This window comes from Lepisma saccharinum, chromosome 3 (genome assembly GCF_977018435.1).
Source record: "Lepisma saccharinum chromosome 3, izLepSacc3.1, whole genome shotgun sequence".
Lineage (NCBI taxonomy): Eukaryota > Metazoa > Arthropoda > Insecta > Zygentoma > Lepismatidae > Lepisma > Lepisma saccharinum.
Window position 1 is genome coordinate 54150847 of NC_139231.1, and position 16125 is coordinate 54166971.

Here is a 16125-nt window from a genome sequence, read left to right on the forward strand (position 1 = left end):
AAGAAATTGTTTTAATAGGGCGCAAATAATTTTATGGGGGCTCCCAGGTCCGACTCCCGCCGCCCCATATAGCTATGGCTCTGAACTTGGACTATAAGAATAGGAGAAATTGTGAGCGAAGCGAGCAAGATAATTTTACGAAATGTATTTTTATTTGTATAAAATTTTAAATCGAAGGGTGCAATTGCAGCTCTGTGCCCCTTGCAAGTACCCTTGGCCGTCTGGAAGAAAAATGCAAGGAACACGTCCTCACCGATGGCGCAGTGGTATCGTCATCGCCTTGAAATCAAGGGGTCCTGGGTTCGATTCCCGGTGGAGGCACAAAGTGGTTCGGATCCCACTTTAAACTGTGGGTCCAGTCCCAATTAGCCTTACTGTTCATAAAGTAGACTTAAGAAACCAACTCAAACCAAACCTACCTGTATTATTAGTAAAACACATTTTATGTGTGTGTTGGATATGGTATGAGATTTAATTAGGAAAAGCGATGGATAATGTAATATTTATACAAAGTAAATTAATTAATGTATTATGTTCTTACAACAAATGTAACTATTACAGAATAGGAAGCCAGTAACGAAATTAGCCGTAAGTTTTTTTTTAATTCCTCGCAGTAGTAAATATTGTTACAAATAAAATAAAAAAAATTAGATCCTCGACTCAGGTGGATAAGAGATCAAATTATAATTCTCAGCTTGCATTTACCTCCGATTATTAGAAGTATCATTCGACCGAAAAGCAATCTCTGACTGTTGGCTGATACATGCGACGTGCCTAAAATACAGGAAAACGTAACAGCATAATCGTTCCATTATTTTTGTTTTGTATTTGTATTGCTTTTGTTATATTTCAAGTATAATTTACCCTTTGGCTAATCGCAAAGATGAAAATGAATGGTGAGTAGATGAAATGGATGAAGGGATGATCACAAATCCACGTGGATCACAAACAGTACAGAGTAATACACAGATTCTTGGTTGTTGATTGTTGTTGATCCCTTAGGCCCTCGACCCGAACTAGCACTACACTGAGGCTCCGGAAGATCCGCTGTCGTCAATGTCTTCAACTTTGGACCCGAACTGGAACTAGTAGTAGACTTCGTTACTTTACGGTATTTAGTCCTTTTCATCTTCAAATCACTAGATCTTATAAAGCCACTGACTGATCACTAATCGACAGTATGAATGAACTGTCACACTTACCTTTGAATCCTCATTAACAGATTCTGTTGTACATATCAACTTGGAAATTGAAGCCGCGTATTTTAACCTCATTATATTCTAGAATGTTCCGCAGATAAAACGATTCGTCAATATTGCCAGTAGTTCGACTCCTTCTCTTATTCATGAACGTTCCCTCTCGCGCTTTCCACAGATTAAAAAATTACAATGAATCGCCCTACGTGTGGCGCTACGTTTGCAGCTTCCAAATGCTGACAAGTCTTTACATAGTGCAGCGACAACACCGAAAGCTCAAAATAAGTTTTAATGCAATATTATCAACAACAGGGTTATAGAACATTCTCCGTGTTGCCTTGGTAAGTATTTCTCTCCTTACATTATCGGCACACTATTGAAGAAAACAAAAAACTAATTTTATGTAGTGTAAACTGAAAAAAAATTAAGGGGGGACTCCAGACCCCTGATCCCACCTTGGATACGCGCTATTAACAATAACAGGGTTATAGAACATTCTGTGTCTTGTCTCGATAATTATTTCTCTCAAATTATCATCACATTATTCAAGAAGCAATGAACCTAATTTTATGTAGCATAATTTCCTGAAGGGGTTGCTGGAGCCCCCTGATTCCCACCTTGGATACGTGCTTGACTCGATAATTATTTCTCTCCTTAAATGGACATTTCCACTTTGACATGAAAAACGTTTTAAATCCATTCATTTTACCGATAATGACACAAACATGAGACGTGCAAAATATCTCTGCGATATTTGTTTCGGTTCTCGAGAAACACGCCTTCAAACACCGCTCAAATTCACCTACTACGTCACGGATTTGAAAACGTCCTCTCCACAGACAGGAGGTCCTCTGACATCATCACTTAGAAATGCGTGGAGGAGGGGCTTCTGCTCGTCCCGTCAACTTAGCATGAGTCGCGGAATCGACAGCAAATTCACTTGTTACTGTGTAAAACAAGTATCTTACAACTTCCAGTGCAAAAATCTGTGCTCCATTTCTTGAAGATGATTTATGCCCTAGCATTATAGTAGTATTTACTGTAATTCAGCCACTCGGTAGAGAGTTTTCCCATTAGGGTGACAAAGCAAACCTTGTAACAGTCAATGGCTGAACACGTGAAGAGCCTTGTTCATTGCCAGTTCTGACTGGCAAGAACTTAATGTTATAGGAATGCTTTTCGGGAATTACAATTAATTTCGTCATAATATTTTCTTCACAAATTTTAAGATAATACTTTTAGAACATACTGGTTTACACGCCAATTTCTGCAATATAAGAGGTGATACGGTATAAAAAGGTACGGTGAGTTTTTAAATTTCCTGCAGTAAATGACAGTTTTCTTCAGTTAATATATATATATTGCAAATTTTTGTATTTAGCCTACTTTTACGTCGCTTTTCCGTTCACTTTGTTTAACCGCAACGATGAGAACGCATGGTTAATTTATTATGTATCATCTCTAACATCACATTTCTTCCCACTTTTGGCTAATCGCTACAATGAAGATGAATAACTACAAGCAGTATTCGAAGTCGGGGTGCAGGAGTACCCCCCCCCCCCACACACACACACTACCATTAACTGCACAATCCAAGTATCACCCAAGCTGCCATGATAAGAGACGAACTTTTTCTTCTGTCCCATCTCATTTCGAAAACATTCACTTGTCCCATCTCCTTTTACGAGACGAGACGGAACATGCATCATCTCGTGAGCAACACTAACATTAACAATAGAAGCATCCCCCTAGCTGTCCCCAAAGTTTCGAGCAAACATCCTCCCATGTAACAATTTCCAGTTCAATGAAATGTCACTCACAAGGAAACAGTCATGCCCAGGTCGAGAGTCAAACCTGGAACATGCGACTTCCTCAGATAAATCATGAACTTTGTGTATATTAATTACAACGCCAGTTCATTCCTGGTAAATCTGAATCTGCAGTTTGGTTTGCATATATAAGCAGGATAATATTTAGTTTTCGAGGAGTAAAAAAGAAATATTAAGAAAGGTTTTTTTTGTATTTATAATGATAAGCCTTTGCATACGTTGTTAATTCTATATTTTTCTAGACTTGAGACGAGAACGAGAATTGCCCTCCCAAACCGAGACGGATGTTTATAAATTGAGACGAGACTGTCAATGAGACATTTACAAATAAACACGAGACAAGACATTTACAACGAGAACGAGACCAAGGCTGCCATGTCTCGTCTCGATAAGATCCTTAGTGGTGAAGTTGTGAACCAGCCAATTAATGAGTTCGGGGTAACGAGATGAGGCGGCTTTTTCCGCAGTACAAAATTCAAAATAATTATATCGTACCATTTCAGTATGGGATATTGTTATACACATGGGCGTATATATAGTTCACGGGGGAGGGGGACAGATGGATCAACTTTTAGTATGATTAGGGTTGCTTTATTTCGTACGTGAAAATCCAGGACACTGCTGGCCGGAAGCTTGTTGGGGAGCATGGGGGGAGGGGATGTTGGACCCGATAAAGTTGTGTGTTTGTAGTCACGAAGTCACGCTACTTACTGTTGATACTTTTCTGTTCATCTTTTGTCACTACGTTTTTAAGAACCAAATTTCTTTAATATGATTCGAGGGGGAAAAATAACTGATTTGACAGTTTCAATGCAGTTTCTTATCGCAGAAATTCCAAAACTATCAGGAAATTGCAGATATTGGTCTGCAGTCCCATCTGGTGTGTGGAATTACGAAATTTCCTTTCCATCCGTATCCCGTCCTATACGTCTCTAATTTAAGAGAATGAAATAAGTCCGAAGGAATTTTTTGTGAAGAAGCGGATAGAACAAGGAAACTGGTAATTTTAGTGAATCAAAAAAAGAGGGGGATTGGACCCGTTGAATCCCCCTTAAATACGCCCATGGTTATACACATTATTTCCTTGTAATGATTATACATAACTAAGTATAGATATGTACTGTGCAACTAATGTAATCTTCTCAGTGTATTTTCTCTTATCTGCACAAAAATATTTGATCATAATTTGCGCAACAGAAATGGAACACAAACTGAAATTGCTTTATGGAAAATAAAGTTAAATAGGCTTTATAAATAAAGTGAAGAATGTGAAAATTCATATTTTGCACTACATAGGTTACGGTAAATATAGATAAATATAAGTTTAAAAAATATTTTTGAGTGTCTGGTCAGCAACCAATTTTATAAGCAATATTTTTCGCATGGCCTAAGAACACACACGCAGCTGAACCCTTTTATTTATCTTGCACTGAGCAGCACGGATATTTCATAGAAGAATGGTCATTACAAAGCATAGCTTTCCTTTCTCCTATCGCTCCTTCTTCCATTATTTAAATCGGTACAAATTTGTAAAACTGCTGCACGTGTTCGCTCACCGTGGGCTACCCATCCGGAACTGGACGCTCGAAGCAGACGACAAACGAGCTCTCCCTAAGGAGTGACGTAGTAACATGGCGGCGGCGTGTTTTCAGCGCAACGCTAGTCTCGCAACTTTGGAAGTCTCGTTTCTGCCTTAAACTGGACGCAGAGAAACGCGAGAACTTGCAGGGGTCATTTTTTCAAGGTGTAGTTTTTAAAATTGTTGTAAAAAAAATTGAGTGGAAATGTCCATTATCGTCACATTATTTTATTTCCGACCACAAGAAACCCAAAACCTCATTTTATCTATTGTAAACCGAAAACTTTCGGGAGGGCTCGAGCCCCTAAGCTCCCCCTTGGATACGTGCCTGCTGCGAGTGTACCTTCATCAATTTAAACTAATCATCACTCATCCTGTTCGTCGCGATTAGCCAAAAGTGAAAGAAGACGCTAAATAACAAAAACAAATTTATCCTCATCCTGGCGATCAACTGGAGAATCTTAAAAGTAGCATAAAAATATTAAAGGGAAATTCCAGGATAATCAGTAAAAAGTCATATCAGAATATGCCCGGACAAGAACTTTCCTTAGAATTAGACATTTAAAATAAATGCAATAGGTTAGCTGGAAAGAAAAGCTGACAGTGGACTACAGCCTACAGGGACAAGATATCACGCATATAATGTATGAAAAATAAACTATGCATTGTTTCGGAATAAGTGTATTCTTCTATCGCGTATTTGATCTCTTGTTGTCAAATTAAATTAACAGCTTTGGTGTATAATATCAAAAGATACATGAAAACACAGCGTTTCATGGGCCATCTGCTACATTCTACGCATAGCTTTCTTCCGCTCGTGTCCGCTTCGTGACGTCACAAGCTCTAGCCAATAACGTGCAAGTCGCGGAGTGGCCCCCTCTGAGTTGGTCACACGTAAGGAAGTACCTTTTAATTTATCTGAAGAGTGATCATGAATTACATTACAGAACTAAAGATAGTAAATGGAGGGAAGAAAGTAATGAAATGGCTTTACACTTACGAGTGGAGTAATTTACCTTACACAAATGTTGCAGCTGATTCAGTGGTGAATGGGTTTTACACTTACGAGTGGAGTAATCTATGTTACACAAATGTTGCAGCTGATTCAGTGGTGAATGGGTTTTACACTTACGAGTGGAGTAATCTATGTTACACAAATGTTGCAGCTGATTCAGTGGTGAATGGGTTTAATTCCGTGACAGGATGGCTATCCGACCAAACAAAGAGGCTGAAACAGGAAGGAGAAGAAACGGAAAGGTAAAAGAAAAAAGTAAGAATTTACAATATAGAGAAAGTCTCCAATTTCGTTAATTTTCGGTATACTAACTAATTTTGGCCTCCTAATCACAAATCTGTTGTAAAAAACCGGGGGTCACGTCTGGAAATTGTACATTTTGATGAAAAATTGTTTGTATCGCCAAAAACCATCCACGGGTAGCCCCACAAACCATTGACGTTAGCCCCAAAAACCATCCACGGGTAGCTCCACAAACCATTGACGTTAGCCCCAAAAACCATCCACGGGTAGCCCCACAAACCATTGACGTTAGCCCCAAAAACCATCCACGGGTAGCCCCACAAACCATTGACGTTAGCCCCACGAACCAATCACATTAGGTTAGGCCTGTTAGGTTAGGTTCCATTAGCACTCATTTCACCCCTAAATTCATCGAAAAAATAGGGATCGTACTAGAATTGAACATCATAAATCATTTTCTTGTAAAACAACGGCGTGGTTGGACACAATGACAGGAGATTACATTTTTGTTCGTAAAACTACGCATATACACCTATATATAAAAAAAATTCAATCGGCTTTTTTTCAAATTTTCAGACGTGACCCCCGGTTTTTTTCAACAGATTCGTGATTAGGAGGTCAAAATTAGTTAGTATACCGAAAATTAACAAAATTGGAGACTTTCTCTATATTGTAAATTCTCTCCGAAAAAAAAAAAATGTTAAGTATCCCCGAAACGTCTGAAATTCCTTTATTTTCTTCTTTTTCACATTGGTACTTACGTATTCTGCATTCCTAAGGATTCTTGAAGGTGTCATTTCGTTTTTTTCAAGCAAATAATATCAATTTTCGACATATCGAGTAATTCTTGTTTGTTCGTTTTTGCTTGCGTTACATGCAATATGGCGGAGAAATCATGACTAGCGTTGTCGATCAGTGGTTATGCAGTGTTGTTCATCGAAAAATACCTACTTTCATGTTACTGATTTTTTTTTCCAGGTTTGAAAACCCCACGAACCATGCATGGATAGCCCCACGAACCATTCATAAATAGCCCCATGAACCATGCATGGATAGCCCCACGAACCATTCCTAAATAGCCCCACGATTCATGCACGGCAAGGTTAGGCAAACATAGTTAAAATTGTCATGTTCTTGGAGAACAATGGTGTGGTTGGAAACACTGACCGGGGGTTACATCATCGTATGCACGCAACATTTCATTCACGTAGTGGAAGGACATAGAGGCAACAGCTTTCGTGCATTGGAGAGACATTAATCTTCAAAAATACATGATTTACAGTCGAAATAAATTAAGCAATGGGAAAAAACACTTCCATAACCTTTCAAAAATGTACGGAAAGTCAGTTCGGTAAGTACTTTCTCCTGTAAAATTGAAGAAATACGTTTCGGGGATACTGAAATTTTACCGATAGTATGACCATGCACGAATAGCCCCCAAAACCATTCACAACATCCGGTTCAAGTACATGGATGGAAATGCAAGCAACAGCTTTTGTGCATTGGACTGACATTATTATAGAAAAATACATGAATTAGCAGCCAAATACATTGAAAAATGCGAGAAAACACTTCTACAACCTTCCGAAATTACACAGAGACTCAGTTCCGTAAGTACTTTCTCCTGTAAATTTGAAGAAATCCGATTCCCGGCTTTGATAGTTTTACCATCTCACCTTCAAGAACCTTTCGCAATGCAAAATCGGTAAGTACGAATGTTAAAAATGATGAAAGAAATAAGTGAAAAGTGTTTGTGCGAGATCGCACCAGTACCAAATCATAAAACAATCTGAAACGTTACCTTAACAGTAATTATTGTTCTTCCTTTTTTTGCTTGCGTAACACACAATATGGCGAACACAGCTTGAGTAGCATCGTGGATCGTCAGTGGGTATGCAGTGTTTCCAACCTTCTTAACTGAAAAATGCCCCACGTTTGATAGCCCCAAAAACCATTCACGCATAGCCCCACAAACCATTCACAGTAAAGTTAGGTTAGGCAAACAGTTAACATTTTGGGGTCTTACTAATATCAGGAATGTATATTTTGTTTTTTCATCTTCCTGCATAACAACGACATGATTGGACACACAGGCAGGAGGTTACGTCATCACACGTACACAACATCCGGTTCACTTAGAGAAAGCAAATACATGCAACGGCAATTGTGCGTCCGAGAGATATTTTTCTTCCAAAATACATGAATTCCTGGTCAAATAGATTCCACGATGGAAGAAAATAGGCCACGAAGTTTTCAAATGCTACAGAAACTCATTTCCGTAAGTAGTTTCTTCTGTAAAAATTAAGAAATGTGTTCTGCTGAGATCGAACAGTTACCGCAAAAAAAATCAATTTTTCATTATTTTTTTTATCTGGTCCATTGACCAACTGCAATCAGTTTTCTATTGTTTTTTTTGGGCCCATTGCCCCACTGAACCCCCTCGAGAATTAAGTTGATTTTTTTTAAAATCGACAAATGTCTACAATTTACGTAATATAAAATGTTCCAGCACACCGAAAACACAAATTATGGCAAGCATAAGTAAAAACCTGTCATCTCGTAGTTCTTTCGCAGCTTTGTTAGTAAAAACTGATTATATGCACACTCAAATAGCTAAAGAACACGTGCAAAAGATCACACCATCAAACAACGTCGAAAATTGCTGTCAGCCCCAAATTTAACGATATAAAATTATAAATGCCAATAAATCTAACAGTGGCATGTCTTTTACTGTTACTGGCCATCAGTACGATGATTATCCTTGCTAGACGTTATCATCTCCCCCCCCCCAAAAAAAATAAAATGCCTTTGATCTAGATTTTTGTTAATTTCGGTTGTTGTTTTATGTTAAATGACAATTTTCTTGCAAAATGAAGATGACATTGGAAAAAAAAATTTCTTAAGTATTAAAAACAATAAAAGTCACTGAGCAAAGTGCAATTCTCCTATTTGCATGTACTTTGGAGAATGCATCAACCACCTGTTTTACCTCCTAGAGTTGACAGTGCTCCTCAATAACAAGGGCAGCCTGGTATCCAGCATTCTGTTGCAAGCAAGATTTTTTTCAAGCATTTCAAACATGTAAAGATTCTTTTAAATGCTGTGCTGGAATTTGAGATTGTTACAGAGATTACAACTAGGTTGTGACTCGTGAAATGACACTTTTTTGGTAGTTAGAAAATCGACAAAATCCCTTAGTGCAAAACTTGTATTTCAGCTTCCAGGGCAGACTAATTTCATCCTACTGCTCAGTGTTGGATTTGGAAATTAACGAATTGGAAACACATCCACAGCATAAAAAGCTATATTTTTTTATTGCTTAGAATATCAGCAAGGGTCAAGATGCCAAGCACCCAAAATCAAGGTCCCTAGGTGAATCATGAGACAAATGAAGATTACAGAAATAAGTGAATGAACAATTCCCAGGTCAGTGCCTGAATCTTGAGTGAGAGTTGCATTGCACATATATACTAAAACTAAATTGAGTGAGTCAAGTTGGTAGCCTACAATACCCAGAAAAAGTGATAACCAAGGAATGGATTTATATGCAAATACATACTTATGTATGATGCTGAAATCAGTTATATTTTGTATTATCTTTGCACATCATGGCATGTAGACTCGAAAGATTAAGTTTTTTATTTTCCATATTTGTACATATATTAGGTTTTGACTAAGTTAAGTGCGAGCCTCAGCTACTGAACGGATCAAAGGTGGCGGATAGCGAAACCTTCCTCGGATATGAGGGAGAGCTGCGAATAAGGGGAAACCCAAATAAGCAGTGCCGGACCGAGGCAGCAAGGCCATCAGGGTGTGGAGGGTGTCCAATGGCATGGAAATACTCAGCAAATACCACAGATACCCATCGACAACTTTGTGTCATGGTGAATAAACACCACCATGAAAGTGTTTGCTCCCACTGCCTTGTGGGCCTGGAGAGATCCACAATGGCTAAGGGAGTTGGAACCTGAGAACCCACAGGTGGCAGCCCCACCACCAGGTGTTGGCTGTGAGAGGCCCGATTAGCTGACAGCCGAAAATATAACACTGACCGAAAGGACTGAAGTAATTGTGGATCTAGTGGAGAGAAGAGGGATCGACATCTGTGGAATGAGCGAAACGAAATGGAAAGGAAGATGAGAAATGAAATTGAGGAAAGACTGTAAACTGTTCTGGGCAGGGACTGAAGAGAGCAGACGAGGTGGGGTTGGATTTGTAGTCAGAAGTGGAATAAGTGGGGAAGTAGAAAGGGTAAATGACAGAATTATGAAAGTAAAAATGACTGTAAGAGGGAAAGTAATAGAAATAATTCAAGTGTATGTACAAGAGAGGAGAAAGAAGAATTTGAAGAAGACTTGGAAGAACACATAGGAAAGGAATGGCAAATTGTGATGGGTGATTTTCATGCTCAAGTAGGAAGAGACAGGAAAGGGTACATGGAAGTACTTGGAGCAGATAATAATAATAATAAATTCTTTATTTCCGTAGACCTATATCCATGGGTGTGGAAAACGTCATACAATACTAAATATTACAAATGGAGTAGGATTACAATGAAAAGAACAAAATGCAAACACAAAAATACAAATAAATCATATGGGTTAAACATAATCAGTTATAGGTGTCACATATTAAACTTGTAAAAGAGAAAATCCAAATATAGGAGACATACAATTTCAATAGAATTTAAATGCTTCAATTTACTAATCCAGTTTAACTATTGAAATTCATTGAGATTATATAGAGGTATATCTGTTAAATACTCTTTAATTGCTTTCAGTTTCTTGTGAGGTTCTGTAATTTGTTTGATGTGTGTGGGAAGTTTGTTATGGTATTTTATTCCTGCAACATGAGGTGATTTGTCTGAGAGAACAAGTCTGTGTGCTTGCATGTTGAAGTTCTCTTTTCAACGTGTGTTGTGCTGATGGACAGTCGAATTCTTATATAATTTATGGTGTTTTAGTACATATTCAATTACTTTGTAAATATATAGGGAATATATGGTCATAATTTTATTTTCTCTAAATAATTCTCTACATGAGTTTCTAATTGGTATTCTTTTCTGTAGAGTAAGCAATCTTTGAGTGTATTCCTGCGCAGCTCCTCCCCATGCTATTATGCAATATTCTAGGTATGGATATACAAGTCCATAGTATAGATTTGTGTTTATTTCAGACACATGATATTGTGTTAGGAGTTTTAGGAGATATAAGTTTTTCCCTACTTTTTTGCATACATGGTCAATATGATATGTCCATCTTAATTTGTCATCAATAACTAAACCTAAAAATTTAACTGGATTTTCATAATTGATTTGATTATCATCTATTTGTAAGTTTATATTATCAAAATTGGGTTTATTTCCAGGATTGAAAGGCATATACATTGTTTTTTGATAGTTTACATTCAAGTTATATGAATTTAAGTGCGGAGTTATTATATTTACTGATATGTAGGTTTGTCTTTCTAATTGTTCTTTTGAATGGGGATAGAGGAATGAGGAGGGAAGGAGGCTACTGGACTTTTGTAAGAGAAACGGACTGTTAGTAGGTAGTAGCTGGTTTAAGAAGAAATATGACAGCCATAAAATTACAAGATACAGTTGGAATAATAAACAAAAGTCTGTAATATATTATATATTGGTAAACAAGGAAGTAAAGAAGATAATGAACAACATTAAAGTAATACCCAGTGAGAACTTAGACAGTGACCACAGGCTACTAGTAGCAGATGGAAAATAAAAGATAGAAGGGATGAACAAGATAGAAGGCTAAGGGTGTGGAGGATAACATGATTAAAGAGAAATATTGCGATTAAAAGTGCCAAGAGATGAACCAAAGGGAGTAGAAACAGAATGGATAAAATTTATAACAGAATTAGTAGTAACAGAGCTGAACATGAGAGAGGAACAGTATGGATTAGAAGAGGTATATCAACAGTAGATGTGATATTCACCATAAGGCAATTACAGGAGAGGCACTACGAGTATGGAAATGATTTGATTATGGCATTCCTAGATATAGAAAAGGCATAGGATACCTTGGACAGAACAAAGATTTGGAAGGCTCTAAGATAAGAGAGAAAGGTAAAGTGCTCTGCTGTGCTTTGCACCATGCCATGAAGGCAAATAGGTGTGTGGAGTTGGGCCCCACACTTTCTTGATTATGGCCGAAGGTGGGGGTGATGTGATCAGCACCATGCCCCTGGCAGCCATTAGCCCCCAGAGTTTCTTCCAGGTACCCACTTTATACGATGCTGGGAGGGCACCGGAGCCACTTGAACAGGTGGAAAAAATCCTGGTTCTCCCTCGCCGGGGATCGAACCCGGGTCTCTTGCATGGTAGTGAGACCCCTAACGACTTGGCTTCAAGAGAGGAAGGAGTCGAGGAAAAGATAGTGTGTAAAGTGCAGAGCACTTACAAGGCCGACCAGAGCTGCATGAAGACACCAGTGGGAAGAACAGAGTGGTTCAGTATATGTAATGGGTAATGGACTAAAACAGGGAAGTGCTCTTCATAATTACAATGGATGCAATTAACAAAGAGGTGGGGAAGAAGAGAGGAGAGGAAGAGATGAAGGCCCTGTGTTTTGCTGATGACTTAGTAATATGGGGGAACAGGGAAGAAGAAAGTTGAGGGTACTGGAGAGGTTCAAATATCTAGGAAGCATAATTGAGACAAGAGGAAGTAAACAGAAGAGGACAAATGGGTGGTGGACTATATCAAAGCATTCAAAGATTAGTATGGAACAGGGATGTACCTATGAAATGCAAGAAGGCAATATATAACACATACTGTGTGCCAATAATTACATATGGAGCAGAGACTTAGGACAATGACAGAGAGAGACAAAAGAAAGATGCAGGCAGTGGAGATGAAATTTCTAAGGAGCATATTGGGGAAGACTAGAATGGATAGAATGAGAAATGAGGATATCCGACTGACAGTGGGGTTGGTGAAGCTTCAGGACAGGATAGATCAGGCACAGATGAGATGGTTCAGACACATGGAGGATGGATGCAGAAATACTACCAGCAAGGCCAGTCGCACACTGGATCTGACACGACGCGATGTGATGCAACACAACGAGTCACTTTGCTTCCAACAAAATAAAACAAATATTTATTACTGTTGTCAGTGGGTTTTTTTTCTAGAAAGAAAGTTTTGGGTACTCTACAAGTTGGTTTGTTGTTATTGTGTTTATCATAAGAACTGCTCTAAATATTGTGGTATATAAATGATCATGCATACATGTGATTTGTATTATTATTGCATCCAAAGTAAATGTATAAACACAAGATCTATCACTTCTGTCATTTCAGGAAATTAGGTTCTCATTTGCATCTTAAACGAACAGCACTCACTGCAATATATTTTTTCTTTCTGCATTTCCAGTCTGCCCACCAACAGGAGACAAATTTAGTACAAGAATTTTCTCCTGTCCCTTTCATCTATTCTTTACAAGAATTAATGTAACAACGAATGGACTTTTGTATGGTGCATTAAATATATAAAATGTATGTACAATATTGCAGCAGGAACCAAGTTTTGCCAGAATGGAGTTCTGGTCAATTCCGGCTCACTTTAAGCTCTGCCCCATCCAAGAAAGGAAAAAGTTTAATTCGCGTATTGCAACCACATAGTTATTTGAGCAATAAATATCAAACTGACCTGAAGATTGTTTTTCTTGTACAATTGATGATATGTTTTGTACATAGCACATCAATTTTGTCATTATGGTGCTCAGTTGATGAATAATCGTACAGCAGAGGCCTCGCTTGCACAAGAACGATTAGCTTATATATATCAAGCTCTATTTTTAACCTTGATCGCACTGTCAAACTTATATATACAGGGTGTTACTAAAGTTTGTTTCCAACGCTTAGGAGGTGATTCTACAAGTGAAAATAAACACAAAAGTTCATGTGACGAAATGCCGGAAACTGCACCCATTCAGAGTTATTGAAGTGGGAAAAAGTGTGAAAATTATGTTTACAAGCAAACAGTGGCACAACGACCAACCATATGACCGCGGGAAGGGCGTTCCACAAAGAAATGCGGCATGCTCTATTCAAAAAAGCACATGCCAGATGTGTGAAGTTGATGCGCAAGGGATTCCCCAAAGGAAGCGAATGGGTCTGTTGAAGTAATGGGGGTAGAGAAGGGTTTAGCGAGATGTGTTATCCACGGAAAGTGATATGTGGAGACTGACAACTAAGAAGAAATCAAATATCCGTAGTGGACATCACCATTACGTAGAAAAACAAGATGGTGGTGGTGCTGCGCTAGGTTGCATATGTGTCAACATGTTCACTGTGTGAATCAAGGATTGTCTAATGCGAGCAAAAAAAACCCACGGTGTCTGCTATCGTCGCTGCGACGACATTAATGCGTGCAACGAGATCTTCGGCTGACATGACAGGTGTTTTGTATACGAGGCGTTTCATCTCTCCCCATAGAAAGAAGTCCAGGAGAGTAATGTCCGGTGATCTTGCTGACGAAGGGCGTTCCACAAAGAAATGCAGCATGCTCTATTCAAAAAAGCACATGGCAGATATGTGAAGTTGCGGTGTTAAATGCTGTCAGGGATCGTCCTGACACCAGTATGCACGCTATAGCCAGTGCCCACAACACATCCCATTTTAATGTGTGGGGCATCCTATCCGAAGAGGAGATGTACCCTTTCAAACCCCGAAAGGTACAAGACCTTTTACCTCAGGACTTTGACCCACGTGTGGTCTTTTGCCAATGGTTTTTGCATCACATGGAAACTATCCCGAATTTTGTGAACAGTGAGTCGTGGACCGATGAAGCAATGATCACCAAAACGGGCATGTTCAATAGTAAAAACAGTTACATTTGGGATTTTGCAAATTGCGGCGAATACTATCTTATTTTTTGTTACGCTTCAATTTTTCCAAACAAACTGCTACCAGATATACAAAAATTTCAAAATAAATATTTGAAGTGTATGATTTTTTAGGAAGCTGCTAACTTAGTATTATTTCACCCAGCCCAACATTATACCCTGAAGTACGTGGATCGATTTGACTTGCTCGCAGGAGACAAAGAACTCAAATTGCCTGAGTGCACAAATCTGGGTTAACGTAATCTTATTGAGAAATGGGTGACTCGTCTAGTTCCCCCTCCCAACAAAATCACGTATGCCCAAAATAACCCAGATAAACTATTTCATTCACACTAGATTTTTCTACGTCGACGGATTATTTACAGAACAGGACTAACTTTAGTATTTTTTGATTCATTAAAAGTTATACTCAAAATTAACAAGCTTTTATTCATGAATAGTTTTTGTTATGTAAAAAAACAACAAAAAACAGTGACTTGACCAGTACAATAAAGTTCAATTTCTTAAATACCCCAGAATATAACAATTCAACGAATACATTTTTACGGAGTCAATAATTTTCACAATTTACCCGTAAGTGGACCTCAATTACAATTTACTCTCCCGTTCCCTTATTTTTGAAGTTTTCTTATTTCTGTTCTTTTCTATACTGCCTATAATAGAAATGTATTTTTCCCAAATTTAATTTCTATGCAGGGACGGCGACAGGGGTGGGCACAGGTGGGCAAGCGCCCACCCAAAATTTCCTGTGCCCACCCGATTGCCCACCTAATTAAATTCAATAAGTACATATATTGGGGATATATGAATGATTCAATAAATAAGTGTATTCTGGTGTTCATAACTGTTTATTTTACTTGTGATAATTATCTATGCTAGAAATGTTCACATATTATCAACCCATAAAAAGCCAATTTTGTCATTAGAAAGTGAAAGTAATTACTAGAGCTATTGGAACAAAAACTGTGATCAAATGAATACTTCCATGATTAAAAGCAGCTAGTAGGCTTAGGAGGCTCAAAATTATGCAGGGTATGATCAAGATTAGATCAGAATTTAGGGTGAACTTGAGGACTGCAACTCCGGGCCTCCACATACGTATATAAATCCCAGCCTGGGTATGGTTAAAATAATCTCTAAATAAATAAATAAAAACATTATCTTAGCGTTACTTCCTCCAGCACAATAAATTATTTCGACTTTTTAATTATTATTAGAATAATTTAATCAAGAAGACTTAGATGGGCAGGCCATGTGACACGAATGGCAGAGGAAAGAATAGTTTACAGGATTCTTGTTGGGAAGCCTGATGGTAAGAGACCAGTAGGAAGGCCAAGACGAGGATGGAGGGATAACGTTGAGATGGACCTAAAATAAATCGGTAAGGATGGGAAAG

At 38.3% G+C, this 16125-nt stretch overlaps 1 protein-coding gene across 2 annotated transcripts in view; it reads left to right on the top strand.

Annotated features, from left to right (window-relative positions):
• The first annotated feature begins 5492 nt into the window (after positions 1-5492).
• LOC145985787 (uncharacterized) overlaps positions 5493-16125 on the top strand; it is a 40636-nt gene continuing 30003 nt past the window's right edge. For both annotated transcript variants that reach the window (XM_083119869.1, XM_083119868.1), the window contains exon 1: positions 5493-5861. In XM_083119869.1, the coding sequence (XP_082975995.1) occupies positions 5536-5861 (326 nt within the window). In that variant the 5' untranslated portion in view covers positions 5493-5535. The remainder of the gene's footprint in view (positions 5862-16125) is intronic.